Here is a 20,989-nt window from a genome sequence, read left to right on the forward strand (position 1 = left end):
TGAGTCAAGTTGCCGTTTCCATTTAAACGACAATGCGTTTGAAGTTTTAAAACTGACTAAGAATAGTTGCAGTAAGAGATTTGGGCTGAGATAGGTTCGCATGGACCCAAATTGGATAAAAGAAGTCATGGGTCATGGGGCTACAGTTCCATTGGAACAAAGAAAACAGAGCCAAGCCAATGAATGGAAAAGTATCTGCTATTTGCCACATTGATATCTTGCTGAAGCTTTGGCTATTAAATGAGCTCTCTCCGTAGCAATTGCCAATGGCGTCTACTCGGCAAATTATCGAATCTGACACTCAGAAGCTGTTGTCAAGGCATTACTGCTCGAGAAAAGTCTCTGGCAAAACTTGGAGCCATCTTTGAAGATATTTTAAAAAGTCTAGCTGATCGTCCCATCCCTATTGTAGAGTCACCTTTACACAGCTTGCCAATGGCCTTTCCAAGTTAGCTCTTAATAGTATTGGTAAAGGACCTGATTGCATTCATCACCTAGCTTTGAAAGAAGCTCAGGCACTGATGTAACTCTGGTTTTCTTCATGAGGATTTTTATTGTTATTATTATCAACAACACCCAGCAGGATAACCATTTTCCTTTACAAATCTTTTTTTTTTTAAATATAATTAATTGCCATTAATAGTTCCTGAATGGATCATTGAAATTTGAAATTTATATGAAATTCTTAATCAAATTATTTTAATTTATTATTCAAAATGATCATATGAAGAATACTCAAAACAAAGATATAAGATATATAAAAAGTATACCTTCCAACTAACAATAATAATAGTACAACATGGGTCACATCTACTATGTTACATAATTGCACAGGTTCTGAAATTCCATGGATTCACCTTTCTCAATCTTCCCAATTATGTTGCTTATGCCAACTCCACCTTCCAAAAGAAAACCAAAAGTTCTGTATTAAATCTAGAAGTAGAAATAATATAGAGCATAGCCATAAAAATTAGTGACAGTCAGTGCAGGCTTACCTAGCGTTAGAGCACTAACAAAGATTGTGAATGCTAAAACAAAGATGATGAGGGATGCCCTTCCGGTTATAGCAATCAGCTTAGTTATGATATGCTGCCCTGCAAATGCAGCTATGGTGGCCACCGCTATGAAGTAGAGAGCTGCAATAACAGTTGCATTTCTCTCCTTATAAGCACTTCAATTTTTATTTTCCGAAGAGACGTATGTTTTCAGACAGTAATGGCATACGATAACTCACCATAGGGAACAGGAAAACGACTCAGAAGGTAATATTCTGCAACAGACATGGACGAGGAGAAGGCCATGCCAAAAGTAGCCGTAGCACTTGTGACCTGGGCAAATAGATATCTCAATGTCATGTTAACAGAAAAAAACTAACTTGCTTTCATTTGTCTACACTCCTGACAGAGTTCCAAATGAACAGTGATTTTATGTAGCTGTGACGTATATATTGCAAAAGGTAGGACAAGTAATCCTCCACCTGAGGAGGAATTCCCAGCTCCAAAAAGAGTGGACCCATAATAAATCCTCCACCTAGTCCAAGCAACCCACCAACTATTCCAGCCATCACACCATAGGCGCAGAAAGCAAGCAGCTGATACGCTTTCAAATTCATGCCTTCATCTCCCTTTGATGCAATTCTCCTTCTTCCTCTGTATAGTCCAACTGCTGCATATAGAAATACTCCAACAGATACAGGGACCTGTCAAAGAAACAAAACCTGTTCAGATTGGAGTTGGAAGTAAATTTGTATAATTTACAGCTTAATATTACTCATCTTCGTCTTCAGTGCTGAGAGTAAGAACCAAAAAATCAGAGCCCAATTAAATAAAATAATACTTCATATTAAAACTCATTTGCATTATTCAAAATGGTGAAAGAAGATATACTTGCAGCAAATTCAGCACCCAGTACGCTGTTGAGCAAGTGGCTGTGTAGTTCTGTTGCCAAAGTGAAGAATTTTGATTAGCTTGTCTTTGATATATTGCATGGAAATTAAAGGAGGAATTTCATTAAGGAAAATTGGAAAACCTTTGCGATCTGCAATGCAAGGTATGCAACCCAATCAAAAACAAGGAGTGCAAATTCCTTCCAGTGTATGTTCTCAAGAACAGGAACCTGTTAGAGAAGAACGCAAAATAAATACAGTAAAAAAGAAAAGTCCTACATATGACTTTTAGCAATTTTGACAAATCTATATATATATATATTAATTTTTAAAATCTAGATTTTTTTTGACATGTGTTTTTAATTTTTAGCAGATCGAATTGTTGTCTTGACATATGTACTTACTTTTGATATTCAAGTTTATATATAATTTTATGATTTTTTTCTATTAATTTATTAATTAATAAGTTACACTCATAATTAAACATGTATTCTAATTATAAGAAATAACATATTAATAATAAATTAAGTTTACAGTTAGATAATGATTAGCTTTCTAATTAGATAATTATTCTAAAAAATGGCATATTACTTATATTTTAATATAATATTAACTAATAATTTAGTTTTCTAATTAGATAATAATTTTAATTATAGAAAATAATATTTTTAAATATTATATTCACTGATAAATTACTTTTTAATTATATGTAATTTTAAATTTTAAAATTAGTAATATTAACTATATTGATAATATTAATTTATATAATATTAGAATTAATAAATAAATATTCTAAAAATAATATTTATATTATTGCATTAATAAATTTTTAAAGAATTAAAAATATTTAAAAATAGTTGATTTGTAATTATTTTTAAAAATATTATAAATTAATATTAGATATTAAAAAATTTATTAAATTATATCTATAAAATATTATTTATAATTAAAATAATAATAACGGTCGTGTAATGGACGGATAAACGACTAGTTTTATAATTTTGTTTAAAATTGCTTGAATTGCAATATTACTAACAATTTTATTCCATCTTTAATTTTATTTAAGACCAAGTGATGTGACATTATATAAATAAATTATGTTACCGTCGAAATTGTATAATTTTAACTAATATTGAAAATTAACCAAAATTACAAAATAATTTTATTTTTACCGAAATTGTCAAAATCACATAAATTTAAGTTTCTTTTAGCCTAAAGAAAAACATTAGCTTGAAGCATATAAAAATATTGTCCTTCAGGATAATTGCCCCTCCAAACAAATGAATGAATTGAATCAGTCCCCTATAATTCAAGGAATCCTTCAGGAGCATTTAGAAACCCAATTTATTAGATTGTAGAAAGGATAGCAAAGTAGTAAGAAAACAATAATAATAAGTCATTTTAGCAGGGATATTTTAAGGAAAAATAATTAAAATAAATAGCAAGTAGGAGTAGTGTAAAGAAGTAAAGTTAAGTAGAAGCTTATCTTGAACTGGATAATTATACGTAGGTAATCAAATTATAATTTACTTAAAGAATGTTAATGAAATTTTAAAAAGAAAATACTACAATCTCCAGTAGAATCTGCAACAAGGCTTGAACTAATTAACCTATATTACACAACTCTATGGTGATTTATTATATATGAATTACCAACCTCTCTTTCTCTGGTGTGTTTTTGACGAGGATTGACATTGCTTGGACCACCTGGAAGCAGCTTGTACTGCTTGGCAGCCTCCTGAAATTATAGCAAGTGAAACAAATTAATATGCTCTTATTCCTCACTTCTGCAAGTAAAAGTAGAAAGTATCAAACAAAAGAAGTTGCAATTACCTCCTTCAATGTGGTTTCCTTATTCCATGTATCAACACCCTTGAAATATGCCTTAACAGATGTTCCTGAAAAGTTTTTTTTTTTTTTTATCAGAAAAAAAGAAAAGGAAAGAGCATCATAATCAATCAAGAAAGCAAACTACTGGGCAGGACGATTAGTGTGGTAGCTAGCCTAGCTCTTTACCAATAAGGAGAATAATCAGAAGAACAGTGACAGCCCAGTCAGGAAAAAAGACATTAAGAGTTACTCCTGTACTGATTCCAAGCAAGACCGCAGGTTGAATAAGCAACACTAAGTCATAATCTACTATAGGTAGATCAAGTGTAGGGTGCCTCAATTTCAGGTTATAATACACAGTAGACATTGCTGCACCCATTATCATACCTGAAGAGTACAAAACAACTTTTCAAAAAACTTTTACAGAATTTGGCATCTTATGCATATATATATATATATATATATGATCTGCTTCTTGAACCTTACACTTGGATATAGCTGTTGCAGATTTTGGATCAAACCCAATTATTAATGTCAGCATAGGAACAAATATGCCTCCACCACCAACACCTCCTACACTCCCAAAAGCTGCTCCAAAGAATCCGATTATGCTACCAACAACCACTTGCCAGCCAAGTTCCATTCCCTGCAAGCAAAAAAGGAAGAACCTTAATTTTCCACAATAGTTGGAAAAGTGAGAATTAAGTTTCCGACATACTGGCCAAACATGTTGATAGCCAGATCCATCTGACTGCCACAAGGAACTTTCAGCCTCTTGTTTTTCCTTTTATTTTTCTCCACTCAGTCTTGGCACTTGTTCATGTTTGATGCTTAATCTTTCAGCAGAAACTAATAGAAACAGGAAGCTGAAGAAGAGAACTATCACTGTGCATTTCAAAACCAAGAATTTGGCTCCGAATACAGCCATCAATCCAAACCAAGAAAATCTGTAGAAAAAAGAAATGAAGAGAAAGAGACAGAGAAAGCTAAGGGAGCAATCAAGAAGTCGTGGTTGATCAAGAACACAGGCCTAACCTAAGGAGGAAAGGGAATCCCCATATTAAACCCCTCCTTTTGCTGCTTATAAGCTTCCTATTTTAGCAACAAGAAATTGGAAAATAATATAGCATCTACTTCCTTTCTCAACTGGTTTTAGCTAGCCAAATTTTGAAGATTTTTAGCCATTTGAATACCCAAAACTCAATAATTACAAACTTTTTTCTTTCAAGAACATTACTAATACAATTTATTTGTTAATGATATTTCTTTATTAAAAACAGGTATTGATAGCAAATGAGCCTTAAGTTCTAGTATATATTTTGTAAATTAATTTAGGAAGAACTTATCAGCCGTTATAAATCAGCAAACGGAAAGCCATTTGATTAATAATTCATTCATGATTTTACAGTGTAAGTTCTAGAAGAAAATTTAAACATAAAACTCTTACATATTACGGGTGTATAGACACCTTAGCATACAAAAAGATAACACATTTACATAATAAGTATGTTACAATTTGCAATTGAATATATATAACTATTTAATATTAATAACTATAAATTATTTATTTATAATATAACAACTTTCTTCTCATTAGAATATATTTAACAAACTAATAAATGGAAGCATTTGCCCTAACTGGTTCAAATGCACCTAACTCAGCATGGCTCATAATGCTTTTGGTTTCGGAGAATTTAAAATATATGTCAATAAAGGTCAATAAAAAAAAAATACATTTCAAACCTAATTCAAGTAACAAAAGCATTTATTCTCGATTATAAAAAATTTTAAGTTCGAGTGTACTAAGTAAATTTTTATTTTTATAACGAGTGTAAAGAACTGACTATTCATATTGTGTAATTCACGGCCTATTGACCCTTTTCTTTAGTATTATTTAAAAAAAGATTTCTGACTTTTTCTTTTGGTATTATTTTAAAAAAAAATCTGACTGAACGACAGCTGTTTAAGTAGAGACTAGTTGGATATTTGCAAAAAATGTAGCAAGTCTGGTAGGAGGAGGAGCAGTAGCTGAGGCAACAGAGCAACCAGGTGACGAGCATTGCTAATAATTGTAGTCAAGAAAAGCTTGTGAGATTATTAAAATTGGGTTCTAGAGGGACAGAAATGAAAATTTAGTAGAAGTGGAGGGGTTAGAGCAAAATTAAACAAAAAATTTAGGGAGGCCAATGTTAAAAGTTTTACAAATTGCCTAAAACTTATAGGTGATGTTAGAATTGGTCAGCAGAATTATTCACTATCTGCTTATCATAAGTAGTACGGTGCTTCATAAGAAAAAATACAAGTAAAAATCAATCTTGTAATAACTGAGTCCTGAGAAAATTTAAAAACCAGTTATGATCATCCTTTCCAATTACTTGTACAAATCATGAGGGGCATATTTTGCAGCCTCAACAAATGGGGCATATTTTGCAGCCTCAACAAATAATTACAGCACCTAAGAGCCATCAACATAATAATTTAACAAAATTTTCAAGAACACAAAAAAGACCAAGAAAAGAAAAGGGAAGGCTGACTGGCCCTAACCCTCATACTTGCAGAGATTTTCGAATCCCATGTATTCATTATGCTGAATCTTCCATATCATGTTTGATATGCCAACACCACCTGCCAAGAGAAGCAAGAGACCCTCTTTGAGAATTCACGGAGTTCCATAATATATAGTTTCAATTATCAAAAGAAATGCAAGCTTACCTAGTGAAATTGCACTAACAAAAATGGTAAAAGCAAGAATGAAGATGATAAGGGATGCCCTTCCAAACATAATGATCATCCTTCTCACTATGTGTTGCCCTATTAAGGCAGCAATTGTGGCTACAGAGACGAAGTAAAGAGCTGCCAGAAAAAATCTATAATTAGTAACCATTGAGCTATAGTCCCAACCCAATCTGCTAAGAAAAGATTGCAGCATCAGGAAAATTTGTACAGGCATCGTGTCGTCTCTAACTTACCATAAGGAACTGGAAAACGTTTTAGAAGGTAGTATTCTACAACAGACATCGATGAGGAGAAAGTCATTGCAAAGGTAGCAGTAGCACTTGACACCTGCATAAAAGTAATCAAGCAGTTAAGACCACATTTGCCTGAAATAAATGGCTCCTCAAGGCAAGGTCACAAAATTTTTAAGTTCCTTGTCCGCCTGAATTACCATTTTATGCACTTGTAATAATTGATTAGAACTAGCTTACTTGAGGAGGGATTCCCAGCTCCAAGAACAGTGGACCCATAATGAATCCTCCACCTAGTCCAAGCAGTCCACCAACTACTCCAGCCAGTACACCACAGGAACAATAAAGAACAAGTTGGTGCACTTTAAAATTTGTCCCTTCTTTGCCCTTTGATGCTATTATTCTCCTTCCCTTGTAAAGACTCACTGCCTCGTACCCTGACACCCCAAGAGAAACTGGGATCTGTAGAAAATGGAAACTCTCAAATATGAAGACTCCGTCGCAATGCTCCTCGGATGCTAAATCTAACAATGAAATACGATGCACATGTGCAGACAAGCAGACACAAAAACATGCATGTATATAATAAAGAGCGAGATGAAATAGTAGGCACTACTGGTGTCTTGTACCTGTAATAAGTTCACTACCCAGTATTCTATCGAACAAGCAGGCAGATGGTTCTGTTCCAAAAATTGAAGATTTTTCGTTAGCTATATATAATGCTATGAGATACCACATAAAAGAAAAAAAAAAAAGCATTTTGACAAAGCAGAAACCTTTGCAATCTGCAGTATGAGGAATGCAACCCAAACAAAAACAAGAAGTCCAAGTTCCTTCCAATAAACATTCTCTAGAAGAGTGACCTGCATTAATAGTTACACTTCATTAGCCTTGAGAACTCCCTGATTCTGATTTCAGCTGACAAGATTAAGCTCACCTCTGGTTCCTTAGCCTCCTTTTCAGGGCCAGTGCTCGGGCCACTAGGAAGAGGCTTGTATTCTACTTCTGCCCCTCCACTACCTTAGACAACGAAAAAAAGGAAATGAATGCTCAAGTCCCAGAAAATAAAAAACAGATGATCAGGATCTATTCATCGTCTTTCAACTCACCATTTGCCTCTAAACGTTTGGCAGCCTCCTGTGATTAAGGAAAAATGATGCAATTAGAAAGCATATAAAAAGAACTCAAACCATACAAGACTTCTCTAAGTGCATGAAAGTGTGAATCTTTCCTCATAATGCAACTATCTTTACAGTTTGAAGTTGTCGCCAAATATCACAATTCCAACTAGAATAAGATTATAAATACATGAAACGTCTTCATCACTGAAATGCAGTTTATCCCAGAACCAAAATTTATGCAAGAACTGAAAACTAATCAAGTTAATAAAATTACTTTTTTCATTATTGTTTCCTTTTTCCATGTTTCAACCCCTTTGAAGAATGCCTTGGTTGATGTTCCTGCAAACCATGAAAACTAGTTAGTAAAGGGAGTAACAAGAGGAGGATGGCCAGCAAAAGGAAGTGACAGAAATTACCTATAAAGAGGATAATAAGCAGAACTGTGACCATCCAGTCAGCAAATATCACATTGAAAGCAACACCTATACTGATTCCAAGCATGAGCATTGGTTGGATGAGCAGAGTCAGGTCATAGTCAATGATGGGCATGTCAAGTGTAGGGTGCCTTAGCTTAAGATTATAGTAAACAGTTGATGCAGCTGCACCCATAATCATACCTGATAAAAATTTAAAATTAACCATCTTCAATCACTTTATCCATTTCAGATGACCAGTTTTATTCGGATATACTGAGAATTTAGAACCAATAATGCACAGTGCCACATGTCACTATTCATCTCACATCACAAAGTGGTAAAGCCCAATTATTTAAAGTTGGTTTACAGTAGATTGAGTATTGACCAATCACATACTCCAAAATGCATGCTTCTGCCCATATTCGAGAGTGATGGCATTTTATAATTCTGAAAACTTCTCCACCTTTTTCAAGAAAGGGAGATGCTCCCCTAAATAAATAACAATAAATTTCTGTCGTTTAAGTTTATCCTAATCTTTTATTTATTGTTTAATCTTCCTGCATCTTGAATAATAAAAAAACAACAAATTTCTTCTTTTCTCTTTTAGCCTAATGATTAAAAAGAATTATCTAATGCTTTTCAATCTTCTGCAATTTATTCTTTTTAGTTTTGTCAAAAAAATTTGAAATTATTGAAAATAGAAAATATTATAAAGAATACCATTAGGAGTTATCTTTTTAATAGTTTTTTTTAATAGATAAAAAAGGGGATTCCTATCACAATTCTCCCAAAGATCTTACATTTTGAAATTGCTGTAGCAGATTTGGGATCAAACCCAATAATGAGGCTAAGCATGGGAACAAAAATGCCACCGCCACCAACTCCACCTACACTTCCAAACGCCGCTCCAAAGAAACCAATTATAGTACCCAATACGATTTGCCAGCCAAATCTCATTTCCTGGATACAGAAAAGTACAGAATCAGCATCTCATATCCACATCATATACTAACAAAAAATAGTTATTAGCCAAAGTCAAAAAGTTCAATTAACAATCTTTCCACCAAACCACATGAAATATTCTAGCTTTACTCTCTAAAAGGCTAAAACAGATCCTGAAGATTCAGAAGAAAAGAAAAGAAAAATACCCTTTTAACACAGTATAGGTAAGCAGTAAAAAAGGTGTATAAGGAATCATTTACCGGCCAAACATGTCGATAACCAGTTTGATCAGGTTGCCATAAGAAATCAACAGCTTTGACAAAGTAAGTTGATAAACCCTCCCCTTCTGTTTGAGGGGTTCCTGTAAATTCTCGTCTCATGCCTCTTTCTGCAGAAACAAGCACAAAAGCTAACAAAAAGTTGAGTGAAACCATCAACACTGATCTCAAACCTCGCCATTTTCCTCCTCCAAATTCAGCCATCAGATCTCAGAAACTTTCTTCTCGTAAATCACAAATTCTTCTTGAGGAAATCTCAAAATTTTCAACCGCTCAACCACCTCAAGATTTTCAAAAGTTTTTATCTTTTTATCTAATGTCTAATTAGTAACCCAGATCGAAGGCTCTCTCTCTCTCTCTCTCTCTCTCTCTCTCTCTAAAGGAATACTACTGAACCAAGAAACAAGTATACAGAGCACCAAAAAAGGTGTTTGCTTTGAAAGAAACTTGAGAAAAAGAAAGGGAAGAAAAGAAGAAGAAGATGGTGATACGATGATTAGTTTCCGCGAGATATGCGGATCCTTAAACGCAAACAGCGACGACCCAGAAAGTTTTCAGGGAAAAGAAAGGTTGCAAGAGGAAGCAAATCCAAAGAAAAGAAGAAAAATCTATCCGTTCTTGTGTATTTGAAACTAGTGAGAATGAAATGAAAGAAAGCTTCTAGATTCTAGAGTTTCTTTCTTTCTCTTTCTCTGATCTTTCTTCACATTAATCAGTTGATTAACAAGAAAAGAAACAAGTCTTTATAATGATAGGTACGGAGAGAAAGCACGGAGGCAAGCCAAGAGCGAATGCATGAATGAATGAATCTACCTTCTAAATAATGCAATTTCTTTTAAAGAAAACAAAAACATAAACATAAAAAACAAAACAAATAATGGAAGACAAATTTAATGCGACTGTTTGGATGTGAATAAATGAAATTTTTTGGATAAATATTTTATTTTATTTTGATAAGAGTAGTTAGAAATAGACATTAGACGACCCACCAAATTCTAGTCAACGTTTCTAATAAGAGCCAATAGCTTTTCTTTTCTTTTGTTTTTTCTCTTTATAAATGTTTGCATGATTATTGAGCTGTTGAAAAATGAAATATTCTTTTTACATTTGAGTACGGTAATTCCGCGTGCTTATTACACATATTATTTCAAAAATATCGAAAATACTAATAAAATTATTATACTTTTTAAATTTTGACATTTAATTAATTCAACATTTTAACTTTCTACTTAATCTAATACATATTTAAATTTATTTTTTTATAATATATATTAATATCTATCTATATTCAATATATTTATATATATACATATTACTAAATAAATAAATATCAGGAGCTTTTAATGGAGCCATCACTCCCCAACTACGAAATAGAGGAGCATGCCCCACTGCACTACTGAGACTTGAGACTATAACTCAAGTCTAATAATAATACTTTTTTTATAAGGATTAATATTATTTTCTTTCTAATAATAATACTTTTTGTTTTTTTGGTTTCTTATTCTAGTTTTTATCTCTTACTAAATATAGAATCCATTTTCTCAATTTCTTATATCTTTTATTAAATAATTTTATTAATATTTTGCATCCTTCTTTCCCTAGTATAAATACAAAAAAAAAAAAAAAAACAAAAACCCATCTACCTTATCCTTTAATCTTTTTTACAAATATATTTTCATTTTATAAATTGATCAATCTTGATCTTTTATTTTTTTCATATTATATCATATATACTATAACTGAATAAAGCGTGTGATAAATATTACGTATGTAGATAGTTAATTTATATTCAATTACTTGGAATTATAAATATTTATAGTTAGATTACACTTTTTTTTTTTTTGGTAAGAAAAAAAGTAACGGTGTGTTTATTATTTAATTTTTGTAAAAGTATATAATATAAAGGACCTAATTGATAACACTTCTTTTTTTCTTTTGGAAAAAAAAAAAAGAAAAGTCTATGATATGCGTACGTAATAAATGATTTGCTCCTATTTATCTTATAATTAAGTTTGAGGGCAAAATTTATTAGTGGAAAGTTAAGATTCAGATTCAGATTCTTACAAGTAAGATGTCTTTTATTAGACAAATGAGATGCTATGTTGGCTACACTTAGCAATTGACCTGAATTAGATAAATTATCAGACACTTGCAATGTGTATGGATTCTCCAGAGAAAAATAAATAAAATAGGAAAAGTATTTGAAAGTCAATTTTATTTTTTTCCCATTCGGCTCAATCATTCTACAATACATAAAATTCTATCAAGAAATATAAATATACATAAAAGAGGAAATAAATTTATTGTTCTTTCGTGCTCTCACTATAAAAACAATTCAAACTAAATTAAATTAACTCTACCGAATAAATTAAGATTTTTTGTAATATGAACTAAACTAATGATTAAATCAACATAAATAAATTGAATTTTATATAAATATAAATGGAACCCAACAAATTAAGAGGCTAAATTAAGAAACCAACTAGATAAATTAAGTCACATAAAATATATATATATTAATTTTTGATATGTGTGCTTAAATTTTTTATATATAAAATTTTTTATTTTAACATGTGTACTTATTTTTACATATGAAATTTAAATTTATGTATAATTTTATGATTTTTATCTATTAATTTATTAATTAATAAATTACATTCCTAATTAAATACTTTTCTAATCATAAGAAACAACATATTAATAATAAATTAGTCTCCTGATTAGATAATAATTATTTAAGAAAAACATATTAATTATATTTACTAATAAATTAATTTATAATTAGATAATAATTATAATTATGAAAATAATATTTTTAAATATTATATTCACTAATAAAATATTCTTTTTAACTGTATAATAATTTTAATTATAAAAATAGTAATATCAATTATATTAATAGTATTAATCTATATAATATTATAATTAATTAATATATAATTTTAACATAATTTTTATATTATTACATTAATAAAATTTTAAAAAATGAAAAATAGTTAGTTTGTCATTATTTTTTAAAAAATAATAAATTAATATTAAATATTAAAAAATATTAAATTATATTTTATAAATTTAAGTTTTTATAATCAAAAAAATAATAACGACAGTGCGACGCAAAGGTAAATACTTAGTATATGCTAAATAGAAAATAAGACATTTGATTAATCCAGTTAAATTAATTTTATTTAAAATTTAAAATAAATCTAACCAAATTACCTTTGATTTCTAAACCATTAAATAGAATTTATATATATATATATAAAAAAAAAAAACCATAAACCAAAGACATTACCAAACTAACTATTGTTTTTTTTGGTTTTGTCATTTTAATCTTATAAATAAAAACAAGGCAACCAAAATATCAGATCAATTGAAATCTCAGTTGTAATATTAAATTAATGAATAGATTTCAATGCAAATACGAACAAGAAATATAAAAAGAAATAAAAGTCTTGGAAGTGTAAATGAGATAATTAATGAATGATTTTATTAAAGAAATTGGCACGTCGCTGTCTTGGGTTGGGCAGGCGCAGCTGGAACACAATAGTTCACCACTTTTATATCCCACACACATTACAAAAACATTTGAATCACATGCTCCATGCTTTTTCTACATTCTATTTCACTGCCCCTTCCAAATTATGAATCTCTCTGGATACAAAAATTATTTAATTATTAATTATTAATATTAATTTATTCCATTCATACATGTTCACATGATTTTTGGTTGAATATAAAGAGTTTCAGATGAATTTAGTTTATTACGTAATTTTTTAGATATATTAAATTATTTAAAATAATTAATCTTATAATTTAAATATGTATAAATAATTAAACGTATTTATAGATAATTAGTTGATTTTGTAATTTTCTATTCTTCAATTTATCTTTTCCTTTTTGTTATTTAGTATATAATGGAATATTCTTGAATCTAGTGGACAACTATAGCTTTATAATTCCTTTTTTACCCTTGATTTTCATTCCATATACATGTGCCCTTTTTTCATCAATAATAGATGCAAGAGGCCATATTAATAATATAATATAAATAAATAAATAGGGACGTGTAAAAGAATAAATTAAAACTAAAATGGTCAACTGGATATCTCATCTTTTTTGTATGGATTGGATTGGCACGCCACCAAATTCAAATCTAAGAACTTAACGTCTTTCGAATGCGTATTTCACTAGGAAACGACCGTTAACTTGTTTGGTGATTCTGTCACATGTGATTCCAGATTATTACCAGAAGAAACATCTCCTCTTTAAGAGTATAAATATAGATATTTTATTTAAAAAATTAATAAATTATTAAAAAATATAAATAAATATTAAAAGGAATTTATTTTGTATAATTATAACTGATTTTATAAACATATTGTAAAGTGTTCTAATGACACCAATTATTAAATGTTACTTAGCAAAAAGGAACCCACGTGACAAGGGAAAAGGCTTGGCTACTTAGCAAAATGATATTAGGGGATAATGATAAGAACCTGAGGCTACTTAATAAACATAATAAGCAAAAGATAATATAGGAGATGGATTTGTACATAACTTTAATCACCGTTAACTTTTAATTTCTTTCAACTTTTGTTGCGTTAAAATCTAGTAATTTCTACCACTAAGAGATGGACATATTAGAAAATAGCCAACACCAACAAATGATTAGAAGACAAAAATTAATGTGTCAAGCTTTTATTGGTAAGACTAAATTAAAATAAAAATTATAGTTCAATGGTTAAAACAAATTAAATTAAAATTTAATAATTATTTTCTGTTCTGGAGAAAAGATTTTAAATTTATGTTAGATGTATGTCGTAAAAGTCAATTAGATTTTTGCTTTTTAGTTCATATATTGTAATATTATTATGTAATAAATATTATTTTATTAATGACAGTTGTATATTATTCATTTTTGTAGTAATATAATTATTGAATGAGTCCAATAATATTTATTAGAGACTCAATTCTCAAAAGTTGAAAATATGAGTGACAGATAATCTTTAGAATATATATTATACAATAGTTCTTGGTTGCAGAATTAAATATTAATCATCTTTAATCCGAAAAACCAACAAAATACGTTTAATCCTATGATTAGTATTAGATACTAATATATATATGATGGTGAGTCTCATGCCATTTAGTATGAGTTACTAAGTTAATCATTATGGGTCACTTGTGAAACGAATGGACTGAACATGACTTGAAGAAATAATGAATCATATTGATGATTTATTTAAGTCACTGATTCATTATTAAGTTATGATGGTATGACTAATCCTCATACCTGAGATAACAGAGTTGTCTTATAAATATATATTTGAAATCTGAACAAACTATAGGGTTCATTTTTTGAAATAATCTCGACTAACTACCTAAGATATTCACATTTTTCTTTTCTTTAATTTCCTAGTTATTAGCAGTATTAGTACTAACAGTATGTAGCAGCAGTTTCTGCTATCTTTTAGCTACTTAGTTATTAATTTGACTAAGTCTTTCATTTATTAGTGGGTTGTTAGTATTGCTCCTAAAGTTAAAGAGTGTTTTTAGATTTAGTACTATATTTAATCTTCAACAATTAGTTAATAAAATTAGTCTTTTGTTTTCAAATCTTCTTTACTACCGAGCGAGGGAAAAATAAAAGTTTAATATTATTAGGTGTTGCACGTTTTATGCTTGTTATAGAGTTGCGCAGCGGAAGCGTGGTGGGCCCATAACCCACAGGTCCTTGGATCGTAACCAGGCTCTGATACCAAGAGGAGCCGAGAGCTGTTCATTCTATAATCCTCATGCTGTAAACTCAAGGCAGATGAATATCCTCAAGCTAAGACCACAAAGAGGCACCTCGCCATGGGGGTCTTTCTGCTCTTTTGGACCTCGATAGCCGAGTTAGCACTTTTGGATCATAGAAGAAACAGATCGTAGCAACAATTAATTCATTGCCAATGGATCGAGAAGAAGAGAAAGAGAAGGTTTAGAAGGCCATAAGAGAGAGTATGTTAGACATGGATGAAAGGAAAACTTGCTTCATTTTATTCAATAAACATATCATTTCCAAAAATATCCGTGCAGAAATAAGGAGTTCAGAGAAAGAAAGAAACGCTCTAAAGGATTCAGATATTTCCGGAAGAAACGAAATCAAGGTCACAAATCTGACAGATGCTACATCTGCAAAAGAAAGGGACACTATGCAAAAAACTGTCCCTAGAATTTGGAAAAATCAGCAAGAATGATTCAACAAGTCAGCATGTCTATGTCCCTTCCAGATCTTTCATATTTAAAGAACAACATTTTCGATCAAAGAACTCTTGTTTTTGCTGTCGTATGACAAGATCATAACTTCCAAGGAACTGATTATGGAGGATTGTAACTGCTGCTGAAGGAGTTGGCAGTGCCACAAATTGAAGCCTGGTATACTCAGGTTGTGACTGAAACCAATCTCTTAAACTTTCTGTGAACCTTGTGACGAATTCGGCAAGAACTTTTTTTAGTGTGGCCCCTTCAAGGGTCATTTGGAGATCGATCCATGCCAGGAATTCAGAAAACTTGTCTTTCCATTTTGATGGAGGCAAGTCATCAAAAGAGAACCAAGGTCCTGTTGGTTTTGACCTTGGGTAAGGAGCTCCAGTAGGAGCAAAGAATGACTGTGCATCCTCATCCTCAGGTTCCACTACTTCTGGTCTGGGATCAGTAGTAGAAGTATTCATCAAGATTTCAGTAATATCCGCCATTTCTGAGGTGTTTGAGGAGGAATCAGAATCATAGGGGCTGATGAGAGATTGTTCTAGTAGTTTTTCTTTAGAGGCTGGAGAAAAAGAGGTTTTCTTTTGCTGGATTTCTGAGTCTTTGGGGTAAAGATGAGAGAAAGTGCCAAAGGGCTGATAAAGGGTTTCTTGTTGTTGTTCTGGCTGTGGGAGGAAGGGAAATAAAGAATAATATGAGGGAGCAATAGTAGAAGATGTAGAAGCTGCTGATGTAAAAGAGGGGATCACGGTAGACTGATTTTTTCGAAGATCATGCTCAATCTGGTCTATTTGCCTTTTTAGCCTTATTATCTCCTTTTCCTTCTGCATGAAGGCTGGAGTGATCGGCTGAGGAACTCGAAGCTCTTTATCCAGAGCCTGATATTTGGCAGTGAGCGATGAATAGAGCTGGAGTACTTCTTGAGAGAATGTATCCAACTTGTGATCCAGTTTATGAGCCAGGTGTAGAGCCTGATCCAGTTTTCCATCTATTTTCTTTAAATAGGAATTCTGGATAATAGAGTTGGAGGTTTATCAGTTTATAACCTCTTCTGGTGGTGTGAGGGGCTCTATAGATCCGGAAAGAGTAATCCTTGAAGGAAGGATTTCAGATCTCTTATTCTCCGTTTTCCCCAGAGGAGGGAAGTCTTCCGGTTAGAACATGTAACAACCTTGGATTGGTGATTGTACTACTAGTAGATCAGCCTGGATTTCCTTTCTGCAGGTTGCAGAAGGACTTTTCCCAAATTCAACTCCCAATTGGGCCAAAAGTGCCTTCATTTCATCAAAAGTGATGTCAAGGACAGTTTTTCCTTCTTTTGCAAGAAGATCTAAGGCTTTCTTAAAAATTGGGAGAGGAGCTTTGTTTTGATTTTCTTTTTGTCTTTTGTGGATGCCAATCCAAGGACCGTCTGGATCCCGGTCATCCGGCCTTGGTTCCATGACTGAACATGGAGTCTCTGGAGTCATATTTCTTGGATCTTTCTTAGAATGCTGAAAATATGGTTTAGCAAAATCTAGATCATCTCCACAAGTGCATCCTGATCGGCACATTCCTGGGTCAACATCCCAGATGAAGTGTTCTTTTATTTTGGCAGCATAGATCTGGAGCCCAGAAGACTGGAATGAGTGGATAAGGATCTTTTCTCTGGGTCTAAATACAGGCTGAATCATTGATGCTTGAAAGATAGTTGGTGCAGAAGAAGATTCTCCTTTCTTTGTGAAGATCGTCTTGACAGTCCCGTCCTTTTGATTGACAAAAAGAGGGTCAGTAGCTTGAACAGGCTTAGCTTGGGATGCTTGAAGCTTTTCGTAGTTGGTTACCCATTCAGTTGGGATCAACTTTTGAAGATCTTCCTTTTCCAGTTGCCTGGGGGCCTGGACAATCGTAGGAATCTGGCCAGAGTCAACCATAATGAACAGAGCATCAGAGGAGGCTTGAAAGCCTGGGATCTGCAGATTAAAGGCATGATCATGTAATCTGTAGACTATCTGATGATGTAGAGTCGTAGAGAGAGCGTTATCTATTTGATTTGCTCCTGTTATCTGGACTTGTACTTTAAGTGCAGTGGATAGATAGGGATTATTGAGGGATAGATTGAAATTGGGGAAGAAGGTCAAAACAACACTTCCTGTGTTGAGTGTCGTGACGATCGTGCCAATTACTGCATGCTCGTACTTGAGGTATCTGGTGTCCAGTAGCGACATACGGGCTGTAATTGGTAGACCCATCCTTCCATGATAGGATAAGACTAGTCTAACTGCTCCAAGATGGAAATGTGTATAGCCCTGTTTCCTCCATTGTTCTATGAAGGATGTTGGAATTTCGAGAGTAACATACTGCTCCTGTGTGGTAGCAGTGAGAGAACATTGAGAAAGGGAAGAAGATTGGATATATTCTTTTACAGAAATGGGTTGTTTATGGATAATTTGGTTAAAGGTTTTTCTGATAAAGTTTTATTTTTTAAAGATATTGTATGGGTTCATAATAGGTACAAGGGTGTTTTCTATAGAATGAACAACTCTCGGCTCCTCTTGGTATCAGAGCCAGGTTACGATCCTAGGACCTGTGGGTTATGGGCCCACCACGCTTCCGTTGCGCAACTCTGATACCAAGAGGAGCCGAGAGCTGTTCATTCTATAATCCTCATGCTGTAAACTCAAGGCAGATGAATATCCTCAAGCTAAGACCACAAAGAGGCACCTCGCCATGGGGGTCTTTCTGCTCTTTTGGACCTCGATAGCCGAGTTAGCCCTTTTGTATCATAGAAGAAACAGATCGTAGCAACAATTAATTCATTGCCAATGGATCGAAAAGAAGAGAAAGAGAAGGTTTAGAAGGCCATAAGAGAGAGTATGTTAGACATGGATGAAAGGAAAACTTGCTTGATTTTATTCAATAAACTTCTCCTTATATAGGAAGAAGTGTTCATGCAAAATGACAGAGAAGAGAAACCGTGGGAATCTTATCTCGATTTCCCACTTACCAAAAGTAAGACCCATAATACTGACTGATATCTAATAATACATGAACCGACAGTTTCACATGCATATTAAGACAAAGTATTAATAATGCTCCACTTATAAAAGTAAAAGTAATAATGGCCAACAACTTTACAATAATGGCCGACAGCTTCATATGCTTCTTAAGACAAAAGACTCAATAATGGTGCTACTATACCCATGTGGGAATAATGCACCGAAAGATGGAATTGACATCTCATCTTTCTTTGTCTTGATGTCTAGCACACACAACCACTATCTTTTGGATTATTGAGGAGGATACGTTCATCAGTAGTCAGAAAATACTGTCATCATCATCCATAGGCTGAGAGTCTTGCATGATGGCCTCTTTCTGTTTATTGGTCAGGCTTGGATCATCCAGTGGGGTCGGAAGTATAGGAAAGGTAAAATGCTCATTGAGTTGTCCAGTCCATAGATGTCCATTGAAGGTGTAGACTAATGGTGCAGAGACATCAGTCGTCCTTAATTAATTTCTGAGTTGTAGGGCCCGCTTTAGATTTTCTGTAACACCCCAACTCAAACTTTCCATTGAATAGCAATATATATATATATATATATATATATATATATATATATATATATATATAACTTTATAAACATAATTTACTACTTAGTTACAATATACATTCATACAATTTAAGTGGCATGACATACTTAATATATATAAGAAATATTTATACAGAGTTTAATTCACACAAGTTCCCAAAATGCCCCAATGCTTTAGATAACTCCTCCGGCCCACCCGATAATATTGACTGATGCAAAAGAGCAATGCAGTTTAAGGCTATCTACAAATCGCACTAACTTTGAAAAAAAAATTGCTAAGGAATGAGCTAGCGACTCAATAAGTATTTAATTTACTAAACTATAGTATATTAGGCTAGAATTATCAAATCTTTATCAATACAGAAAATTATACCAACACTTAACTAACAATCACAAAATCAATCATTTCAGTTATTCTCATAAACATATAATTTCATCTCACGTAATGCAAATAATCTCAAACTCAACCAAGTCAAATAATTCAATTCCACATTATTTCTATCAAATTAGGATCGGATGACTCATCCTTACATTTCCTCACATTTTTAAATTTCGGTAACCACTTCCGGTCTTGCCATCTCACATACTCGGGTAGCTATCCCGTACCGGATTTCCCGATCACACAATATCCATACAAAAGTCATCAATCCTTAATCACAATCATTTCACTTCACAACACATCACAATCAATTCACTTCACAACACATCACAATCAATTCACTTTGTAACAAGCCAAAACATAACTAATATCAACTCGGTCAACCAAGAAATTATCAAGTAATCAAACAGCAGTCCCTACTCAATATACACAAAGTTTAGTCTATTAAATACTTACCAAAAGTTATAGGATAACAAAGTAATCCTATTCTTTTCTCTTACCACTTCCTTGCCTTTGGATGAACCTATTCACATATTCAATACAAATACAATTCAATCACAAGGCATAAATATATATATATATATATATATATATATATATATATATATATATATATATATATATATTTACTATCAATAAAATATCACATTTCAACAAAATAACATATATTCTAGATATTAATATGATGCATGAGATGAATGACAACAAATCAACATATTTGTTGATGAAGGCAGCTTGTAGGTACTGACTTAGAAATTACACCAAAACTTATGTACAATTAATAAAAATCTCATATTTTTCAGAATTACACTTCCATTTTTATAGAAACCATAGCAGAAAGAATCACCTCAAAATCATTGGTATAGAAATAGTTATGGCATTTTCTATACAGCTGCTCAAATTTCCATCTAAACAGAACAGAAAAAAGTTTCCTATTAAATGACCAATCAAACGAATGAATTTTCTGATGAAACTCTCCAGATATAAAGTAACATTCTAAAGTTTCTATAGACACTAATTTTACTCAATTTGGACTTTTCTAGCTCAAGTTGTGAAACACATAATTAGCAACAAATTTCTGAATCCTAAGCCCGATTTCTGCTTAAAACAGTTTCGGGCAGGCCATATTAAGTTCAACATATCTCATGTTATACTCAACCAAAAATTATGAAATTTTTCAGACATATACTACATATATAAATGAACAACTTTCATGTTTAACTCTCTGCTTGGTTCAGCCTCTAAATGCCTCAAAATGTCAGCACAAAAACCAGGTCACATGCTGAACCAAAAACAGAGCAGCAGCAAAATCGAACCTCATAAGTTCCTACTCACTCAACAATCTGCAAAACCA

At 32.2% G+C, this 20,989-nt stretch overlaps 2 protein-coding genes across 2 annotated transcripts; both read right to left on the reverse strand.

The window, feature by feature from the left end:
- Nucleotides 1-738: 738 nt before the first annotated feature.
- Nucleotides 739-4,730, reverse strand: LOC8271210 (sulfite exporter TauE/SafE family protein 3). Its single transcript, XM_002516524.2, has 11 exons — nt 4,434-4,730; nt 4,202-4,361; nt 3,902-4,102; nt 3,719-3,783; nt 3,543-3,623; nt 2,029-2,115; nt 1,887-1,937; nt 1,478-1,699; nt 1,235-1,328; nt 996-1,136; nt 739-899 (listed from the first exon to the last, which is right to left on the reverse strand). Exons 2-11 carry the CDS (start codon nt 4,356-4,358, stop codon nt 814-816), a joined length of 1,185 nt encoding a protein of 394 aa, XP_002516570.2. The 5' UTR covers nt 4,359-4,361; nt 4,434-4,730; the 3' UTR covers nt 739-813.
- A 1,282-nt stretch (nt 4,731-6,012) lies between these two features.
- Nucleotides 6,013-10,237, reverse strand: LOC8271211 (sulfite exporter TauE/SafE family protein 3). The gene is made up of 12 exons (XM_015717696.3): nt 9,421-10,237; nt 9,019-9,178; nt 8,219-8,419; nt 8,077-8,141; nt 7,791-7,818; nt 7,619-7,701; nt 7,458-7,544; nt 7,311-7,361; nt 6,922-7,143; nt 6,685-6,778; nt 6,428-6,568; nt 6,013-6,340 (listed from the first exon to the last, which is right to left on the reverse strand). The coding sequence occupies exons 1-12, from the start codon at nt 9,640-9,642 to the stop codon at nt 6,255-6,257; spliced, it is 1,440 nt and encodes a 479-aa protein (XP_015573182.2). The 5' UTR covers nt 9,643-10,237; the 3' UTR covers nt 6,013-6,254.
- Nucleotides 10,238-20,989: the final 10,752 nt, after the last annotated feature.

This window comes from Ricinus communis, chromosome 3 (assembly GCF_019578655.1).
Source record: "Ricinus communis isolate WT05 ecotype wild-type chromosome 3, ASM1957865v1, whole genome shotgun sequence".
Classification (NCBI taxonomy): domain Eukaryota; kingdom Viridiplantae; phylum Streptophyta; class Magnoliopsida; order Malpighiales; family Euphorbiaceae; genus Ricinus; species Ricinus communis.